This window comes from Oenanthe melanoleuca, chromosome 15, assembly GCF_029582105.1.
Source record: "Oenanthe melanoleuca isolate GR-GAL-2019-014 chromosome 15, OMel1.0, whole genome shotgun sequence".
In the NCBI taxonomy this organism is placed as follows: domain Eukaryota; kingdom Metazoa; phylum Chordata; class Aves; order Passeriformes; family Muscicapidae; genus Oenanthe; species Oenanthe melanoleuca.
Genome location: NC_079349.1, coordinates 1,562,816 through 1,581,944, shown reverse-complemented (window position 1 = coordinate 1,581,944; position 19,129 = coordinate 1,562,816). Strand labels below are relative to the sequence as shown.

At 45.7% G+C, this 19,129-nt stretch overlaps 1 protein-coding gene and 1 long non-coding RNA gene across 3 annotated transcripts in view; both read left to right on the top strand.

Annotated features, from left to right (window-relative positions):
- Nucleotide 1: 1 nt before the first annotated feature.
- LOC130259890 (uncharacterized) lies at nt 2–4,643 on the top strand. Of its 2 annotated transcripts, XR_008841710.1 has the most exons (3): nt 2–84; nt 1,200–1,324; nt 4,311–4,643. It is a non-coding gene; the product is annotated as an uncharacterized LOC130259890 (long non-coding RNA). The 2 variants fall into 2 exon arrangements; XR_008841709.1 differs by lacking the exon at nt 2–84 and having other exon boundaries at nt 287–1,324.
- Nucleotides 4,644–5,434: 791 nt separating this feature from the next.
- Nucleotides 5,435–19,129, top strand: part of AACS (acetoacetyl-CoA synthetase) — a 36,281-nt gene continuing 22,586 nt past the window's right edge. Inside the window, exons 1-4 of the mRNA XM_056504671.1 lie at nt 5,435–5,689; nt 8,639–8,742; nt 11,543–11,663; nt 14,459–14,572. Of these exons, the coding sequence (XP_056360646.1) occupies nt 5,572–5,689; nt 8,639–8,742; nt 11,543–11,663; nt 14,459–14,572 (457 nt within the window). The 5' untranslated portion in view covers nt 5,435–5,571. The remainder of the gene's footprint in view (nt 5,690–8,638; nt 8,743–11,542; nt 11,664–14,458; nt 14,573–19,129) is intronic.

Below are 19,129 nucleotides of genomic sequence, written 5' to 3'. Positions count from 1 at the left end.
AGGCCGCGCACCGCACCGCACCGCTCCGCACGGGCGGGGCTCCGGGGAAATGACGGGGAAACGCCGGGATTGGAAAGCGTGGAGGTAACGGTGAGCGGAGCGGGTTTTGCTCTTCTGCTCAGTCCTAGACAGGCCGTAGGTTTGGGGAAAATCGCTCGGGAAGGTGTGGAAGTAACCGTGAGGAGAGCGGGTCCTTCCCTTCTGCTCTGCCCTAGAGAGGCCGTGGGTTTGGGGAAATCACGGGAAAATCGCTCGGGATTGGAAAGTGTGGAGCTAACGGTGAGGAGAGCGGGTTCTGCTTCTCTGCTCTGCCCTAGAGAGGCCGCGGGTTCGAGGAAATCACGGGAAAATCGCTCAGGAAAGGCATGGAGATAACCGTGAGGAGAGCGGGTCCTCCCCTCTGCTCCGCCCTGTGCCCTAAGCGAGTGCACGGGGATAAGGCGCTGCTGGGCAGGGGCCAGCACGGGCCACAAAGATGATTTGGAGCATCTCTTATGGGGAGAGACTGATTTTATGCTCCCTGTGGCTCAGCCTAAGCCTGGTAGCTGAATATACATTTACAATATCGACATCTCTGCTATGGACTTTTTCCCAGTTTTAGTCTGGCCAAAGCACTTAGTTTCACATTTAGCAGAACGGCCCAGACCTTCCAGCATTGTTTTCAATTTGGCCCTGGAAGAGTTGGGCCCAAATCCAGGAAGTTATTTAGGATTTGATTTCAGCAGGATATAGATGCTTTACATATTTATAAAGGTTGCTTTCATTTAAGATTTGCTGATCTCTCAATACCTGTGTATAGTCTGGAACCTCATCCTCTTCCAGATGAGGCTGGTAAGTGATGACAGGTATTTTTGAGGTTCTTATCAATTTTCTGGTTATTTGCCCTCAATTCCACATTGTACTTATACTCTGAGCACACACTAAATGTCAGCTTCTGGGCATTTCTTGCATGTAAAGAGCCTCAAAAATTTGATGATAATTAACTGTCATGACTGTTGTTTTCTGTGCCTGGTATAATTTTTTGTTTTGCTTCCAATTGGCATGGCCTTCTCTGTGTCTCCTTGTGCTCTTTATGGTCCAAGGGGTCTTGTTTGTGCAAATTTGGGAACACTATTTCTCTGTGTGAATTCCCATGGTGGAATCCCCTCAAAATCCCTTCTCCAAAGTGCCTGTTGTTTCTTCCCATCTGTTCTCCACAGATTTCCAGAGGCCTGTGGTGGTGGCTGCCTTATCAGGGCTGTAGTTTGCACAAGGTCAGGATAATTTGGGAAACTTTCCTGGTATTTAATTGATGTGCTGACCTGTCTCAATGAGCCTATTTCAGGTATGTTTATCTCTCCAAATGCCCAGCTCTTGTGAAATTACCGGTGGTATTTCACCCTCCTTGTTTAAATAAACGAAATAGCATCTGCTCAAAGAATACATTGCATCATGGCATGGAGCACAGATCTCAGCCACACTGAACTTCTTAATGGGGAGGTTTCTGGAAAGGTCCTCTGGTGAGGGTCTCACTGTACAGAGGAAGCATGAGTGATTTCTGTTTCCTCATCTGCACCAAAAACTCTGTAAATTGTCTTACTCAGAGATAGGGATTTAACAACAATTTGAACTGTTTAGAAAAGTGAGCTTCTAGGTGTCTGAGTTTTTAGCAGATAATAGGGTTCTCTCTTTTAAAATCATCATTATGCTCAAAAAAGTGGCATGGCCTTAAAGAAAGCCAGCTGATGTTACCATGGACCAGTTCTTAACCTCACTGACACTTAAATTTCTGCCTTTGCTTCATCTCACAGCCTCAGCCTGTCACAGCTGATCTCTTCATGACCATTTCCTATTTTAGGCCTTTTTTCCTTAATGTCCTCCCCATGAGATTTTTCTTACAATGTGTCACTGTTTGTTTTCTTCTTTTTTTTCCCCTTTTTCTTTTCCTTTTATTTCTTTTTCCCTTTCTGAAAATACCTTTGATTCTGGCTACTTGTACTCCTGACACCATGTAGAGGTTGCAGAGATCATGGACATCAAATGAAACAGAAATTTCTTATTCTTATCCAGACTCATTAACCAGCTGGCCGATGTTCTGAATATAGGATCTTTTAAAAAACTTTCCAAAATCTTTAAATTTCCTAATCCAGTTGTTGGTTCAATGGATCATGGCCAGGCTTCAGCTTATTGCAGACATCACCCTGAGGTATTATTACATAACTTTTATCTCATAGATCCAGGCATTTCATCAGTCAATTTAGTCTTACAGGTGACTCCAGGTTACCTCAGTGCCATCAGCAGCATTATTGCTGCTCATCAGCTCTGAAGCATCTTTTGAATGGCCCCTAATCTAATCTGAGGCAGAAAACATGATTTCATTTCTACCCTATTATTGCTATTAGCAGGCGTAAGGCAGGGCTTAAAAAGATTTGAAAATGGACAATTCCAGTTAATCTTATTCAGGCTATTTTCCTCTGGCTATCCTAATCTAGTCTCCAAACTAATTGCAATAGTCACTGCAGTCCTCTTAATGCCCATTTTCTCATTAAAGATTTAATTTTCCTTCTTTTGATTGCCATTTTTTCAAAGTCGCTTCTGAAAGAGGGAAAAACTGGAATGAAGGCAGGGGACATGGATGCATAACCCCTCTTAAATAAGGATAGAATAGTAAAACTGCTGCTAATAAGTGAGAAAGTGCTATCAAGCTTTCCTAAAAGCCCAGTTTTATCAGCAAATCCATCATACCCCTTCCTCCTTGAGCTCTAACTGGGTCAGTCCTTTCTAAATTATAACTTTTTCAGCTCAGCGAGTGGATTTTTGGGTCCCTTCTCTGGTGATTTAGCTGCTCATTTTCTTTTTTAGGAGTACAGGTTGCTTTGGGTGGTAGAAAGTGGCAGTTTTGCTGCTGGTTTTAGGAGGAAACACTTCGCAGAAAAGGGTGTTTTAGTCTTAAAACCCCTTAGAATGTGTTTTAGTCCTTAGCCCATTAGAATGGGCTGCTCAGGAAGGTGTGGACCGGCCCTGGAGGTGTTTAAGGAACGAGGCGCTCAGTGCCATGAATAGGTTGGAATAGGTTGGAATCGATGATCTCAGAGATCTTTTCCAGCCGAATTAGCTCAGCGATTCTGTGTTTTTTTATCCTAAAACGGGTAATTCCGGCATCGCCTCGGCGCTGAGGGGAGCCCCCGAGGGACCCCCGCCCCTCCCGCCGGGCGCGCATGAGAGCGCTGCTGTGATTGGGCACACCTCCCCCCGCTGCGGCCGCTCATTGGCCGGCAGGGAGAGGGGCCGCAGAAACCTCTGCGCCGATTGGCCCGTGCCGGCGTCGGCTCTTCCCCCGCCGGGCCAGCCGCGAGAAGAGCGGGCTCTGGGCTGATGTGGGGCCAGGCGCGCCGCAGCCAATCAGGAGCGGCGGCGCGCGGCCGCCGTGCCCCGCGCGGGATCCGTCCGCAGCGCGGGCCCGCCCGGCCTGAGGGGCGCGGCGGCGGCGGGCGGGGCTCGGGGTCACGGCGGCGCTCCGGGGGGAAGGAAAGGCTGCTGCGAGCACCGGGCTGCGGCCCGGCACCGCCGTGTCAACCGGAGCAGAGCCCTCAGTGCCGTCAAACCTTTGCTTAAACACCGCCAGGGCGGTGATTCCACCACCTCCCGGGGAAGTACGTTCCAGTATTTATTACGCTTTCTGGGAATAAATTATTCTTAATGTCCAACCTAAACCTGTCCTGGTGCAGCTTAAGGCTTTGTCATGTCCTGTCTCTGTTCCCTGTTCCCAAAGCCCGACCCCCCGGTTGTCCCCTCCTGTCAGGGAGCTGTGCAGAGCCACAAGGGTCTCCCTGAACCTCCTTTTCTCCCCTTTCCCAGCTCCCTCAGCCCCTCCTGGGGCTCCAGACCCTTCCCCAGCTCCATTCCCTTCTCTGGGCTCCCTCCAGCCCCTCAGTGTCCTTCCTGAACGGAGAGGCCCGGGATGGGCACAGGACTGGTGCTGCGGCCTCCCCAGAGCACAGGGGTCAGCGGGCGGCCTCACCCTCTGGCTGTGACCCCCTCGTACATGGGGTGCCCTCAGTAAAAATGAGAGATTACTGCTTTGCTTCCACTCCTGCAAAGAGCTCTGCAACCACAACAGAAGGCAGCCACCAGGTGTGATTCTCCACCTGTCCCAAAGCTCACCCCAGAGCAGGGCAGGCTGTTCATCACCGGGGGTAAATGGTGTGAGAGCTCTGTGGGCAAACCCCTCCTGCCCCTTTTGAGTTGTGGAGGTGTTTATGGCACTAACAGAGCATTAACCTGCGTGGGTACACCCACTGACACACCAATATGAATTCTCTCTGGCACAGATTGCAGGAAGATGGATTCTCCAGCCAGTTTTGCCACAACAGACTGTGGATCCCAAGCCCATTGAACCCTCCTGGAGCTGGACACTGCAGCTGCTGTCCTGCCCTCTCCCTTATCTGTGTGCTTGGCAGGTGTCTGCCCATGGATTTCACACTTCCACTGACCTCTGAGCGCTGCCAGAGCCAGGGAGGCACATCGGGCAGATAACGTGTCCCCAGTGTCCCCGTTCCACCTCTGCCTGCCCGAGTCCTTAGGTTCTGGGGAGAGTTACTTAAAAATACGCCAGATTTAAAGTCTGTCTCAAAAAAAATAAAAATTCGGCATTGTTCAGATCATATTTCCGTGGTCTTTGTATTTTATAAAGGAGTTGTATTCCTGTAGCACAAAAATCTAAATGACACATAGAGCAAGTATACTATCTACTATACGTATTTTGCTTTCATATACAGTATGCCTGCATAATTTCCCATCAAATTCTCATTTTGGAGGTTTCCATGAATTAGAAGCAAACCCATGACCTTGAAAATGAGTTATATAAGCAGCATGGATACACCGTGAATCGTGGAGTCGTTTAGGTTCTAAAAGACCCTTAAAGATCACAGACTAGCACTGAATTGCACCTTGTTAAATGCTTTATTAACCACCAATCCCCGGCTGCAAAATCTCGATGGTGACTAGCAGAGCCCACATTCAGATAGCACAGCAGCAATAGCAAGTTTTAATCCAAGGTGCAAGCAGTGTAGGCTGGGAGCGTTACACAAGCGCAGCCTGGATGGCGAGGCCACGGAGAAACGCGGTTCTTGCCTCATTTTTGGGTCAAAGACACTTGTTGGTACTTCTTGGGGGAAAAAAATAAACGAACAGAGCGGCGGTGATTTTGTGGAGATGGTTCCTGCCGGTGCCGACGCGGCGTCTGGTGACCTTTAGAGGTGACAGGGGTAGCGCTGGCGCTCTCCGGTGTCCGCTGCCCCATTCATCCCGCACCGCCCGCGCCCTCCCCGTGCCCCCGGCGCTGCCGCTCCCGGGCCGTCCCCGCTGTCCCCGCCGTCCCCGCCGCCCCTCGGCGGGCGGGGCTGGCCGCGCCGCCCCGCACTTTTCTCCGCGGCGGAAGGTTACGGAGTGATGCGATCGGCGGCGCCTTTAAAGCGTGCGCACGGAGGAGGGGCCGCAGTCAGCGCCGGGGCGCGGCGGGAGCGGTGCGGGTTCGGGCTCTGAGGGTGCCTGCGGGACGGACGGTGCTCACCTCGCTCCACTGCCGCCGCCATGTCCCGCGAGCCCGAGATCATGGAGTCGCAGGTGATGTGGGAGCCTGACACGAAGCGCAACACCCACATGGACCGGTTCCGCGCCGCCGTGGCCAGCAGCTGTGGGATCCGCCTGGGTGAGCGCTGGGCGGGGGCAGGCTCGGGCTGCGGGGGCCGGCGGGCGGTGGGTTCCCCGTGAGGCCCATCCGTGTGTGCCCGGGCACCTCCCGGGCAGGGGGCACGGAGTGCGGGCGGGATGCTCCGCTCTGAGGCAGAGGCCTGCGGGCAGCATCCGCCGGTGTGAAGGTACGTGCCGATGGGAAAGGCAAACAGCCTTATCTGCGCCTGCTGCTGCGGCTGGATGTCAGCCCGGGCAGCGCTGCCTGCGGAGGCTCCGCTGTGCAGGAACGGAGTGACTCGGTGTTTTAAAGGGATGCGGGAAGGCGGGATCGCTGTCGCCATGGCTGAGGGGAGTGGAAGCCCGAGCGTGATACTTCAGCAGCACAGGCGTGGGAGGGTGGCGTTATGGTCATGCTCGTGTTTTATTAAGAATAGTACGTGTCCTGGAATATTTAGGTGTGCTGGGAGGTGAATGGTGATGTGTAAGCTTGTTCGGTGGTGGAAGGTTAAAGGGGTTTTACTGTAAATCTGCCACAGCTCTTGAGCTGCAATCCCTGCTTTGTGCTTGGTCAGAAATACCTGTGTGGTTCTCTGACTTGGAAACAACCTGTTTCCTCTGATATGAGGCCTGCTTTGAGCAGGGATTTGATGTCCGGAGGAGTTTCTAACTCAGAGTGTTGTTTGTTCCATTATTGCTGGCTGCAGCTCGTGTCTCCAGGCTGTCAGTAGTCACTGGTGCTGGCTCTGTGCTCAGCTGCATCATGGACCGGGTAAACCTCAGTGCATGTAGAGGTCGAACCTTTCAGTTCCACCTAATTCATTTTATGTTGGTCTCACTAAGTATTTGGGGGCCCAAGTTGCTTGTGCAGCTTTCCTGTAATCATTTGTGTGATGGAGGGTGAGAGGAGTGGTGTTGGCAGGTGGCTTGGAGGTTTGTCAGTCCAGGATAGGTGTCAGTGGTTGAGCAGACACGTTCTGGAGTGCTAGCAGTGTCAGAGTGCTGCTGGCAGTTCATGTCTAGGAAACATTTCCTGGCCTTGATTATTGTGTGGGTAAACCAGCTCATTATTTTGGCTGCTGGTGATTTCCCATTGGAATCCAGTGTAGTGTCTTAACTCTCCTGCTGGATGGGAAGCAAGGTAACCCAGGGTTTTAGGCAGCTCCTGAGTGGAATGCTGTAGCTGGCACACATATGATCAAGAGCAAATGCAGTTTCAGATGAGCTGCCTGTGTTTATGGCTGAAATAACCAGAACTCTTTTCATCCCACTTGGAAGTGGCTTTCTCTATTGGAAAGTGGATTCCTGTGTACATCTAGAAACCTTTGTCAGCTTCCATTAGGTTTGCACTGGTGCTTAATGGCATGAGTGCTATTCACAACAAAGAATAGATGTTCTCTGTAACATCCAGATGGACTCTGAGGAGAGCTGAGGGCACTACAGCTCCTTAGACAATGGCTTTGCTGGGCCCTGGAAATGTAGCAACAAAATGCAGTGTTTGTTGAGTAACAGGCCTGTGCCCTGAAGGACTTGCATGCTGAAGCTTATTTGGAACAAACTGTATAGACAAACCACAACAAACTGTTTGTGCTGGAAAACAAATCAGTAGTGACCTGTAGCTTCTTGCATGTATCAAATGATTTGGAGCAGGTGGTACCATTGGGTTTTGAAGGAGGAGATGGAAACTTGATTTCTTGTGTCAAGTCTTAGCTCTGTGTGGAGTAGAGGATAGTGCTGAGTAACTTTGTAGTGTAAAAAGGCTGGGATTTGGGCAATGCACAGAAAAAATCTGTGTTATGGAGAAGAGTCTTTGCCTTGTCTGTCACTAATACCTAGGGGATAATCTCACTTGGATAGAAAGGATGGATGTGGAAGGGACAGACTGGGTAGGGAAACAGTCAAGCAGTGGCTAAGTGTGAGTAACAGTGCAGAGAGAGTTTTGAATGTTTTTCTTTTAAAAAGCTGGAAGATGTCCTCCTTGTAGAAAAGAGATTCCAAAGATGACTTTTTCAGCAATTGGCTGTATAGCAGGCTGAAAAAACCAGAGATAATTGGTGAAAATGCCTTTGAGTGGTTTAGCTGAAAGCATTGCATAGGGAACAGTTGGCAGAGCAGGAAACTTACTGTCACTGATGGCAGAAATATTTAATTGGTTGTTGGCACAGCTTCAGATATTGTGGACACGATGAGGAAATGTCACTTCCAAGCTTGGGATGAGGAACTGGCTTCAGTTATTCATACCTAGGACTGTTCTACACTGAATTTCAGCATTTAGTTTGGATTGTGGGGTTTGTTATGCATGCTTCAGGTTATTCCATGTCTCACAATCAGTTAAGAATTAAACTACTTATTTCCATGTTTGTAATGGCAGGTCATGATTTCAATATCTAGCTAGTGAACATCTTGTTTGATTTCATTCATGTTGTTTCAGCATGAAAAGATGAGCTGCAGTCTGTCAGACCTCATATTCACCAAAAATTAGCTGTGCTTCCTGTGGCAGTGATGTTGATAGCAGGGTTTGATAACGAGTGCCTCTAATCTGTGTCCCTCAGCTATCAGAGGCCTTTGGCCCCAGACTGGGACCTTACAGCAAATGTCCCTTGTCAGAAGCTCTGTTTATCTTTTGCTGTGTGGAAGTATCATGTTGATAGATAGGAAGTGTCAACAAGCAGGACTTGTTTAATCTTCAGCTGCACTGGTGGCAGGGGAGTGTGTAGATATTGCAGGGAGTTGTTAGAAAAGGTCACTGTCTGTGGTGGCAGATGGCTCATATCACAGGTGAGTGATGCCAGGTGTCCAGGTAGGTTCTACAGTCACTTGCTTTGAGCAGAAATTATCTAATCTGTGATCAGATTTATCTTCCTGATTGTTTTAGCCACAAATGTTCTTTATTTGGGGTATCCCTAATTGAATTTGTGTGGATCCCTGTATACTCTGCATGGTGCTGACACACATCTGTTCCTTCCAGCCAACTATGATGATTTATACCAGTGGTCAGTGGAGTCCTACTCAGACTTCTGGGCGGAGTTCTGGAAGTACAGTAACATTGTCTGCTCTCGCCTCTACGACGAGGTAAGTTCAGTGCTTATCTTACAGCTAGTGCAACACAAAGGGGAAATAAACCAATGTTACAATCAGTCTTTTGACCTCTTCTTAGAACTCTGGCGAGTGATAGGAGGCATTATCTCGTTCTGAGTTTCCTGGTGTGGTGGCTGGTGTGTTCTGTTGCTGGCACACTTCAGGGCAGTGAAACCCTTGAGTTCTGTTGTGCTGTGGTGTCCTTGTGGCCATGTGCTCTTGCACACCTTGTCACTCCTGGCACTGCCTGCTGCCTTAGGACTGTGCTGCTGGAACACCATCCTGGTTTGGTAAATGCTGGCATTCTGTCAGGTTCATGTTTGCCTTCCCTGAGCCAGCTTACCTGATAAGCACACCTGCTAAACTCTGGCTTTGCAGAACTGGTTATGGAAGCTCTGCAGTCAGGTGTGAGCTTGAAGTATCTGAGGGAATGGAGGTGGTGGAACACCAGACAGTGGCACAGAGTTCCTTTGGAAGAAAGGTGACTCTGCAGGGCTTGCAATGGAGCCCTTGGACAGTCCTGGTGTGGGATATCAACATCACCCTGTGCTTTTCCATCTGAGGGAGATGTTGGGCTAATTACTTGAAAAGCTTGATACAGTGAAGCCTTCCTGGGATTTAGTAGGGAGGACTGGGCTTGTCTTAATGCCTGGGGTCCATCTGTTCTGGCAGCCCTGCAGAGGGGACTGGTAACTTTGTTTTGACTTTTCCTGTTCTGATTTCTGTACTGATAGGATAGATCCAAGTGATTCTTCTGCCATGGGATTGTGTGCTCAGGTGTATTATTTAATTATTTCACCCTTATTTCACGAGTGTAAGAGCTAGCCTGCTTTGAAGTGTGTGGTCTGAGCACTATAAACTTAATTTTACATTTTCTGTAGGTGCTAGCTCAAACTCTGGGAACTGTCAGAGTAACTGAGCTGGTCTGTGGTAGCTGGAGGGCTGAAAAGTTTGATTTGAAGTGTCTTACAGCTTGATCCCAGCTGTCTGCTGGAAGTAAACATTATGTTTTGAGGTAAATAAAATTTTTAATGAAAGAGTTGACTCTTTTGTTCCCAAGCAGTGAAACAGCTACTTCCACAGGTCATTCTAAGAAAAACAGTAAAACCTTGTGTACAGAGAATGCAATCAACCAGGATTTCATTTAATCCTAGTAAAGGTTTTAAGTATGTGATGTGTAGCAGTTGGCATCTGTGTCACTTGTGACATGAACAGAGGCACTTCAGTGTGCAAAGCTGTGGCAGGGCAGCACTGCCATTGGAATGTCAGCTCACCAGCAGCTGTTTTTACATGAGGGATGTCTCTGAATTTTGAATTCTTTTGCTGTGAGAAGCACCTGACACCCCTCAGTGGAGAGGCCTCTAAGGGAGGGATCAGGTTGTTCAAGGATTGAGCATAACCAGGAGCTACAGGTGTTACCTGGGGAGGAGATAAAGGAGTGAGTCCAGCTCCTTGTGCTGCTGTTCTTACAAGCTCTGTGAAGCATTTTTTCCAGTTCAGAAAACAATTATGTTGGATCTTGTCCTGGAAAATGCTAAAAACATTCTGCTTGCTTTCCTTCAAGCTGAGGAAGTCAGAAATGAGTCAGTTTAAGAGCAGCTTCTAATTGCTGCAGTAATATATGTTAGTATAAAAATCATTTGTGCAGCCTGAGTTGATAAAGTATAAATGTTCTCAGTTCTTGCCAATTGTTAGGAGGAAAGAAAACGAAGTTCCTTTTTTAGAAAATACATTTGTGCACTTCCACGTGAGTTTTAAGTTAAAAGTTAATTTTAAGATTGCCTCCAGTAATACATACACTGCTCTCCAAGCACAGAACCATTGGGTTTTCTGGAATGGGATGTGTTTTGAGGCTTGCTTGGCTTTCAGAGGAGCCTTTCACTTGGGCTGAAGGAAAGCTGTTTCTGTAATGTATGTGCAATCCATGAGAGAGAACCTGAGGGTATAAACTGAAGCTTTCAAAAACACAGCTATAAAATGAAGTTTCTATTTAAAGATTCCCAGAGAAATGTGCTGCTGAGCAGCTGAATCAGTGAGCAGAGGGAGATTTTTGGAAGGAATTTAGACCTCTGGCTAATGCTAAGGGGCTCTTTACCTACCAGTGTTATTAAACTTACAAAGTTTAATACTTTGAGGTTTAATTAGTTCAAGATGGGGGAAGATATTCCAGCTGACTATATTTTTGATGGTTTTTTCATTGCATTTTTCAGTTCTTTGCATGTCTTAGTCCTAAGTGGGGAGTTTCTTAATGCAGGTTTATTAGGTTGTTGGATCCTGTTAATCCTAAAAAATTGAGAACTTGAATAAAAAGCTGAAATTCTTCAGTTACATTGGACTATACAATTAATGTTTTTTGAATTACCATTGTGTGGGCTGCTGGGGAAGAGTGGATGCTCCCTTCCAAAGAGCTGGGCTGTGTGGCCTGGCACAGAGTTCAGGTGTGCTGCAGCTCAGTCCCTGTTTGGGAACATTGTCCCAGTGTTCTGAGGGTGTTGTCACAGTGGTTTGTTTTACTTGTGTATTAAAGGCTGGTCCAAAGGTAGAACTGTCAGCAAGGAGCTTTCCCTGGTTTGGTTGTGATGACGTCTTTGCTTGTGACAATTGACAAATAATTAAACTTTCCAGGCCTCTAATTACAGGATCAGTGTCTGTTTGCCATCTGCAGGCTGGGAAAAGTGATTCTTGCCTAATAAAGTCTGCAAAGAGCTTGGAAGTGACCAGCTGACTTCTGTTACAATGCTGTGAAAGAGCAATTCTGTTACAGGTCTCCAGGAATGAATTGTGTTTCTTTCAGGTGGTGGATACATCCAAAAGTATTGCAGATGTCCCCGAGTGGTTCAAGGGCAGCCGTCTGAACTATGCAGAGAATCTCCTGAGGCACAAGGACAATGATAAGATTGCACTGTATGCAGCAAGTAAGGAGAATTAATGCCTTCTGTTTCTTTGCTGCTCACAGGACTAGGCCTGATGAAACAGCTCTGATGAAACATGGAAATAAAACTGGTTTGGATGGAGAAAAGAGGTGATAAAGTCAGTAACACTGCACAATCTGTGATACAGCTCTGCAAAAAAACCCCAAAAACCAGCAGAACATGCTCTAGGAATATAGATCTGGAAAACCCTTTGCAAGCTAGATTGTTTTGCTCAACTGCATTAAGGTAGTGGAGGTCATGCTGTGTTTAACATCAGTCAGTATTTGAGGTATTATTTCACATTTGTCATGAACAGTTACCTCTTGCTTGCCTCCAGGAAGGATTTTGGCACTGTAGCTTTGTAATGTCCTTCCACCTTCTTCCTATGCTTTTTATTTTAGGAATACTGAGAACCACATGGGGTTTAGGCAGGAATTAACTCTGCTTTTGGCACCACCAGTTATGTGCCTGGAAGTCTTGGAACTTTACTTTTCTGGTGCACTAAATCTGTTTTCATTTTTTTACACTGAAGATTTGAGCCTAGTAAAATCTGTGTACACTCCTAAGAAGAGAAGGGACTTGTCTTTTTTGTCTGCTGACTTTGGTAACTTTAAGAACCAGTTCTAATCTGTTTGGTGGGATTATCTTCTGTGCAGTTGTGTGAGGAGGCAGGGAGTGCCTTTGGGGCTTCCCTTCTGCTGGACCTAATCCTTATCATGGGACTGACCAAGCAGTGATGCTTCTTAATGGCTTATCAATGAACAATGAAGCCTTGCAGCTCCTTAGTAGAGAAAATGGTGCAGAACTCTGCTCTTAAAAATCTTAGTTTCTGATTTTTAGCTACATGAGAATCAGTTTTTGAGTTAAGAATAAATTGGTTTTAAACAGCTGTGTGAGACAACAGTCACATTCTGCATCGTTGGAGAAATAATCATCAGTTGTATTTCACTGGTTAGGGGTATTGAAAGACTTCTCTAATCTCATTTATATTTAAATCAACTACCAGTTCAAAGAGAATGGTGACATCTGTGACCCAGTTTTGGAGTAAGAATTGATCTGGTAGAGTCTGGTGGCAATGAGGCTTGTAACCAAAAGGTGGCTTTAAAATAATACTAGGTAGCACTTTGATATCATTAGAAAAGCATCTTATCTATTATTTAGGGGAGAAAAAAGTCAGTGTAGTTGAGTGCATCTTGTGGAGCACCTGAAAGCCAAACATTGATTAATAAGTCAGCTCTAAATGTATGTAGAATTGATGTGATTGATTTGTTAATGTTCAGCTTTGAACATGCAACTTGAGGAAGTGGAGTTAAATATTGTCAGTTCAAATTATCACAGGAATTATTAACAATTCAGTGAATTGATGGTTTGACATGTGATTACATTGTTCTGTAGGTCCTTTTGTTAGGAAGTCATGGGGTGTATCAGAGCCTGCTTTGTCACATAATCACAGGTGGGGAGAGCAAAAGGAGCAAAGTTATTTCCTAGCTGGTTATTGTATGAATACTAGAATGAACAATTGGCTCCTCTGTGGTGAACAGACTTCCACCTGCATTTCTTTCCTGACCTTCTGCTGTGTTTAATCTTCTTAAGACCTCTTAAGTCAGAGTATTTTTTGGTAACTCCCTGCTGCTAGGTCAGAGTGCTGGTTTGGGGGCCTGGGTCCAGGTTTGTGTTCAGTGGGAGCTGTGTGGATGTCCCAGGGCATAGGAATCTAAATGTAACTTTCCTAAACAATTTCACTTGTCACTGGTTCCCATGGTGAATCTTTTTTGTGATTCCCTTCTCCTGGGGCTTTAATCATGGAGCAAGATCAGTGTCTCATTTCCTGTTGTTCTGTGGGAACCCAGGCTCTGTTGGCAGTCCCTGCTCAGTTTATCAACTTCATGTAGCAGGGATTTGGGTTATTTTGCATCATGACCTGTTCCCTTGCTCTGTGCAAGTCCTGATTTATTGGTGTGAAGGTCTGAGAAGGCAGAAGATTAAAAATACCATTCCCTGCTTGAGGCAGTCAGGCTGAGGGCAGCTGTTCTGGAAGGAGCAGGTGAGCAGCTCACCTTTCCTGGGCAGTGCTGGACAGTGGGAGTAGGACAGGCCACACGTTTGCAGCACTGAGCAAGTGCAGGAAGGGACTTTGAGGTGACAGATTTTTGCTTTCATAAACATTTAGGTTGGTTTGTTTTGTTTCATGAGTGGTTCATGAGCAGCTTATGTAACACCTGACATTCAGTACAATGGGGAGAACACCCTGCAGATCCTTTCAGAGGTGAGTGGAGCCCAGTTTGGTTTGTTTGCTTTGTGCTGCATGGACAAAGGCAGATGTTCCAAAAGCACAAAGTCAGGCCTGGATGTGCAGGATTTTCTAGTCACTGACTTGCTGTAATAAAATCTGAGCTTGGCAGCTTGTGCTGCTTCCTAGACCTGATGAGAAAACTGAGTAAAAAGGGAAAATGAGGTTTTTATGTTAGAAATCACCCTTGGTGAGTGCAATCTCTTCACCATGAATCCTCCTTGAGAGCACACCTTTCTCCAGTGAATAATTTGTGTTTCTGCAGATGTGTTTATCTTTAGAAATGTCCTCATGCCTGCTGAACAAATGCCACTGATTAATAATTGATTCCCATTAAAAAGAAGTGGTTTTGGTGCAGCATAAGAGGAACTTCAGAAGCAAAAATAAAAATATTAGTGGAAGCTGTTCTCATAGAATTGCTTTCTGTTCTTCTAGGATTAGTTGTTTGTACTAGACTCATATTGCAATGCCTGATTTCTGACTGATTGCTTTAATTTTCTTTCCTCAGGGGAAGGCAAAGAAGAAATAGTGAAAGTTACTTTTGAAGAACTGAGACAAGCTGTAGCTTTGTATGCTGCAGCCATGAGGAAGATGGGAGTAAAAGTAGGAGACAGAGTTGTGGGTGAGTAATTTTTAAGGGACAAGAAATGGCGTTTTTTCTTGAAATGTGCAAGTGAGTAGTCAGTTACAGAAACATGACTGTGAAATAGTGTTTCACAGAAAATTTGACATAAACATTCTAAAGAAAAGGCTCTTGTGCTGCTGTATTTACATTGGTAGGAAATGCATTTCTAGAGGGAAGGAACCTGCAGGTTCTCTAGCACTGAAGGGGACAGGGAAATGCTTCATTCAGCAAGGTCTGCTTCAGAACCACTCTGTGGAAGCAGAGGTGATGGAGGCTGTGCCTCTAGCTGAGCCTTGAGTCCCAAGGTCAGGCAGATTTGTGTGGGGGCAGGAAATGATGGCCCAGGGTTGGCTGTGCTGGTGCCACTAGCAGTCCCTGACCCTGTGGCCCCAGGGGACCCAGTGCTCTGTGAGCTGCAGTCTAGAGGACAGAACTTGTCCTGCCACCAGAATGGTGCCAGTGAGCAGCTGGTGGGCAATAACTCAAGTCACCAGTGCAGGGATGAGAGTTGGAGCCCTGTGATCCTTTCAGCAGCTCACCACATTGCTGCAGCAATACTTCCTGTCAAGAGACTGTCATGTGTGTTTTTCTGTGTAAACCTGTGAGCAGCTTGGCCAGGCTTGGAAAGGAGTTATGTTTATTTCTAAATTGCTGGGTTTGATCTTCCAGCTGAGCTGCTTCACCTTTTACTTTGTGTGCTCTGATAATTTGTCAGTGTAGTGCAAGTCAGAATTCCAATATCCTTGGAGCTCCTTGGCTCCTACCTGGCAGTTCTGGTGTTTGTGACATTGCACTGCTGGAGTCCCATGTTCTTTGAGAAACACTTGGCCATTATCCTAAATAAGTGTGTTTAAATTCTTACATGATGCAAACTCAGTGATGAAACTCTTGGTTTGTTTTCTGCATGCTACTAACTTGAACCTGTGTCTTGAAAACCAAATTTCAAAAACCCACAGCTAGGACCTGGAAATGTAAATCTACTCAGCAGAGCTCATTTCTTGCATATGGTATGAGTATGTTCTGTGGGACTGGCAGCCAAACATGAAATTATCACAGCTGGTGGCTTGTTTCTTAACACTGAATTAGAGCTGAATCCTTAATTAGGTATGAACCACACAGTGAAGTTTGTCTGAATGGAGATGCTCTAATTTTATCTGTTTTCCACCTTAATGCTGTCATATTCATATCTGACCATTTCTTGAGCAGCAACAGCAGGGAAAATGAAAATGTACTTTGTAGCTGGATAAAACATGGTTTGGAAATATAGCTGTAGCCTGTGCTGCTAATAATGTTATTATGGTTTTAGTAACAGTTCCTTTTAGTTAATGACTGTCTTGTTTAGCACTGCAGGCTGGCTGATTTTTTTTTTTTTTTTATTATTTTTTCTTGGTTTTGTGGCTGGCTTACCTCATTTAAAAACATAGTTGATACTTTTTTAAAGTATTAAAAAAGTCACTTTAGATACTTCTATGGGGGCTCTTTGTTTCTCTGCTATGGCAGAGGATGTTGACAGTAATTGGAAGAGCTCAGCTGTAACATTGCAGTCAGAGGCTGAAGCTCCCCAAACTGAGCTGGGGAAGAGACATTAAGTGTCAAGGGGGGAAGCTGGAGTCCTACACCCACTTGTGCTATCAAAAATCAGGCTCTCCAAAACTTGCCAGAATCCATGGGGATGTAATTTGTGCCAAAATTTAGAGCAGATGGCAGAGGGAAAGACAGTTCTCACTGTGGTTCATAGTAACACAGGGCATGCTTCTAGTGCTTCTGCAAAATCAGTTTTGAAATAGAAAGGAGATATTCTGTGAACTTCATTACAGCTGCCTAACATGTAGTCAGCCTGTCAGCTTCTGACACCTTTTGTTGACACTCTTTTTAAAATCTGAGCTGTTGGAATTACACGTGAGACTCTTACTGTTGTTTTCCTGTGAATTTCATCTCCATGCTTTGCTGCCTCTAAGACAAGACTGCTTTAACTTCTCATCACACTTAACATACCCCCTAGTTTGTTCAGTACAATTGATGGTTGCATCATGACAGCAATAGTGTTGAAGCTGGAGGTGGGTGAGTGTGGGTGGACAGGCAGTGGTGTCAGCACTTTTCAGCTTGATTTCATTCCAGTCTTCCCTTTCCATCACTGAGAGCACTTAATAGTGAACATAATTGAAGCAGATGAGTTGTGAAATGTATTTCTTCCTCTAAAGATGTCTTGCAGTACTGCCAGGGATTCTTGAACAGCTGGGAGAGGCATAGAATACCTACTGCACCCTGCCCAGATCCACATGAGGTACTCCTGGTCTCCCACTGGTCATCTCTTTGGCAAATAACAATGACTAAAATAAGAATAAAATACAACTGGGAGGCTGTTTCTCCTCTCTGGATAGGTTGCTTCTACTCTATCCCTGTAGCCAGCTTTGCTCTGTTCCAAGTCAGCAGTTAGAAACAATCTGATCTTCCCCATGTGTTCACACAAAAACATCCTCAACAAAACAGCAATGAATTACATTGTCCAAAGCTGCTATTTTATCTATAGAACTGTATTAGCCCTGGCTGCTTACGTGGGTTTTAAAGCTAGCTTTGTAAGGAGATTATGGGGAACTAAGAGCTTCAGGCCACTGCCACATTAGGCAGGGTGGCCCTTGCAAGTCCTGCAGGAGTATGAGGTGCTGAGAGGGGAAGTGGGAGTCTGGTCTCTCAATTCTGTGCAGTTTGAGAGCTGGTGTAGTTCACTAATACAAGACATTGAGAAGATATTTTAGTTGCTGCTCCCTGTTTTCCTTCCCCTTGGTGTATTCTTTCAAGGCTCAGACAGCTTTTCATGCAGGGTCCCTGTTCAATTGTTGATTTTTTTTTTTTTAATTTTTTTTTCTCCATGCACATGACTGGATGTTTGGGTACCTCTTTTTCCAAGAAAAAAACCCTATATTAAACTTTATGAAGGTATTAATGCATGGAATGTGTTCTCAGCACTCTGAGGAATCAGACTTCTGCCATTATTTTCAGCTTAATTATATCAAATTTTTGGACTTCAGTTTTTGCCTGTTGTGTTGGTAAAGTGCTGCAGTGCAAATGAACACATGTAAGTGTAACCTTGGTGTGTGCTAGATTAAGCAAATAGCAACTGACAGAAAATGCTGAGGCACTTAGTCCTGAGCAGATCAGGCTGTAAGTGCCTCTTAAAAAAAAAAATCCAGACAGTGTTTTTAACATGGCACTTGTCCTGCTTAGAGATTTCACAGTTTTTTTTCTTTGTTTTTATGGAGCCTGTATGCATTTTTATAATTCAGGAGTGCTGCTGGGACCCTTGTGTGTCATACTCTGATATTCCTGCTTAATGAGTGCCCAGCTCCTGTGTTTTGAGCCCTTTATACAGTTGTTTTCTAGTTCACCCAAGGGAAGAAGATCCTTTTCTTTCTGGCAACAGAAGGTAATTTCCACCTTTCTTACCACCTTCAGGAAAGGGGTAAGGGAAGATGCAGAGAGAGAAATACCTTCTGTAGCCTTCCCTATGCTGGCAAATCCTAGTTTTGATCCTTAGCTGAAATATTATATCAAGGAACATGATAAATATTTAGATCAGCAGTACCATTATCCCTCTGTAATACAGAGCTTTTGTACATAGGTCAGTGCTCTGTGACTCCTGCCTGATGTTAATCCAGCTAAAGAAGTTGCCTTTTTCATCCTCTTTGTCAGCAACATTCCTGTTTCTCCAGTTTTGGCCCACTGGGTGCCCTGAGGAATGAGCTGGTGTCTCGAGGGGCACAGTCCAATGCTGGGAGCTTTATTTACATGCATGGCAATTGTTGTGATCAGCTTGAGAATCTCAGATATGCGAGGAAGAAAAAATGAATCTTACTTCCAAATCAGAATCCAGTTTTAATCTGAGAAAGACTGGCAGGTTCAAGTAGAGAGAAAAGGATCAGGAGTTCTTCCAGTGCTGTATTTGGAGGATCTCCAGCCAGAACAGACCCATCTTTTTATCTGTGGTGATATTGGGATAAATCTGAGATCCCAGAGAGCAGCAGGATCAGGTGAAGGCACAGAAATGCAGACTCAGCTGCTGTGCATGTTTGTACCTTTGGGCACTTTTGGCTGGTATCCTCCAAAACTCAGCCACCACCTCAAAGGCAGCTGACAAATGAAGGTAATGATTTAATTGTTTGGCTCACAATAATCAGCAGAGGCTGTGATCTTGCCTTGAGGGCTTTTCTGTGGAGTGGGAAAAGGAGAATTGCTTAGAACAGAGCTGAAGTTTGTAAGCTGTGGCAAAGTAACAACTGCTCCAAAGCACAGGGAGAGATCTTTCAGTTTTCCTTGCACTCTGGCCCCCTGATGGTCCCATCCAAGAAATGCTCAGTGGAAATAGTTGGCATCAATTAAAGAACTGCTTTTGTCACTCAAAATGACATTTTGGTCTGTTCTGGTTCATATATTTCAAATTATTTAGGGAGGAATATTTTTCTTGTGAGAAAAATCACTGAGATTTTGGGATACTGTGCCTTGTATAAACCTTGACCCCAAGGGAAAAATAGCAAAATAAATAATGCTTTTATGGGC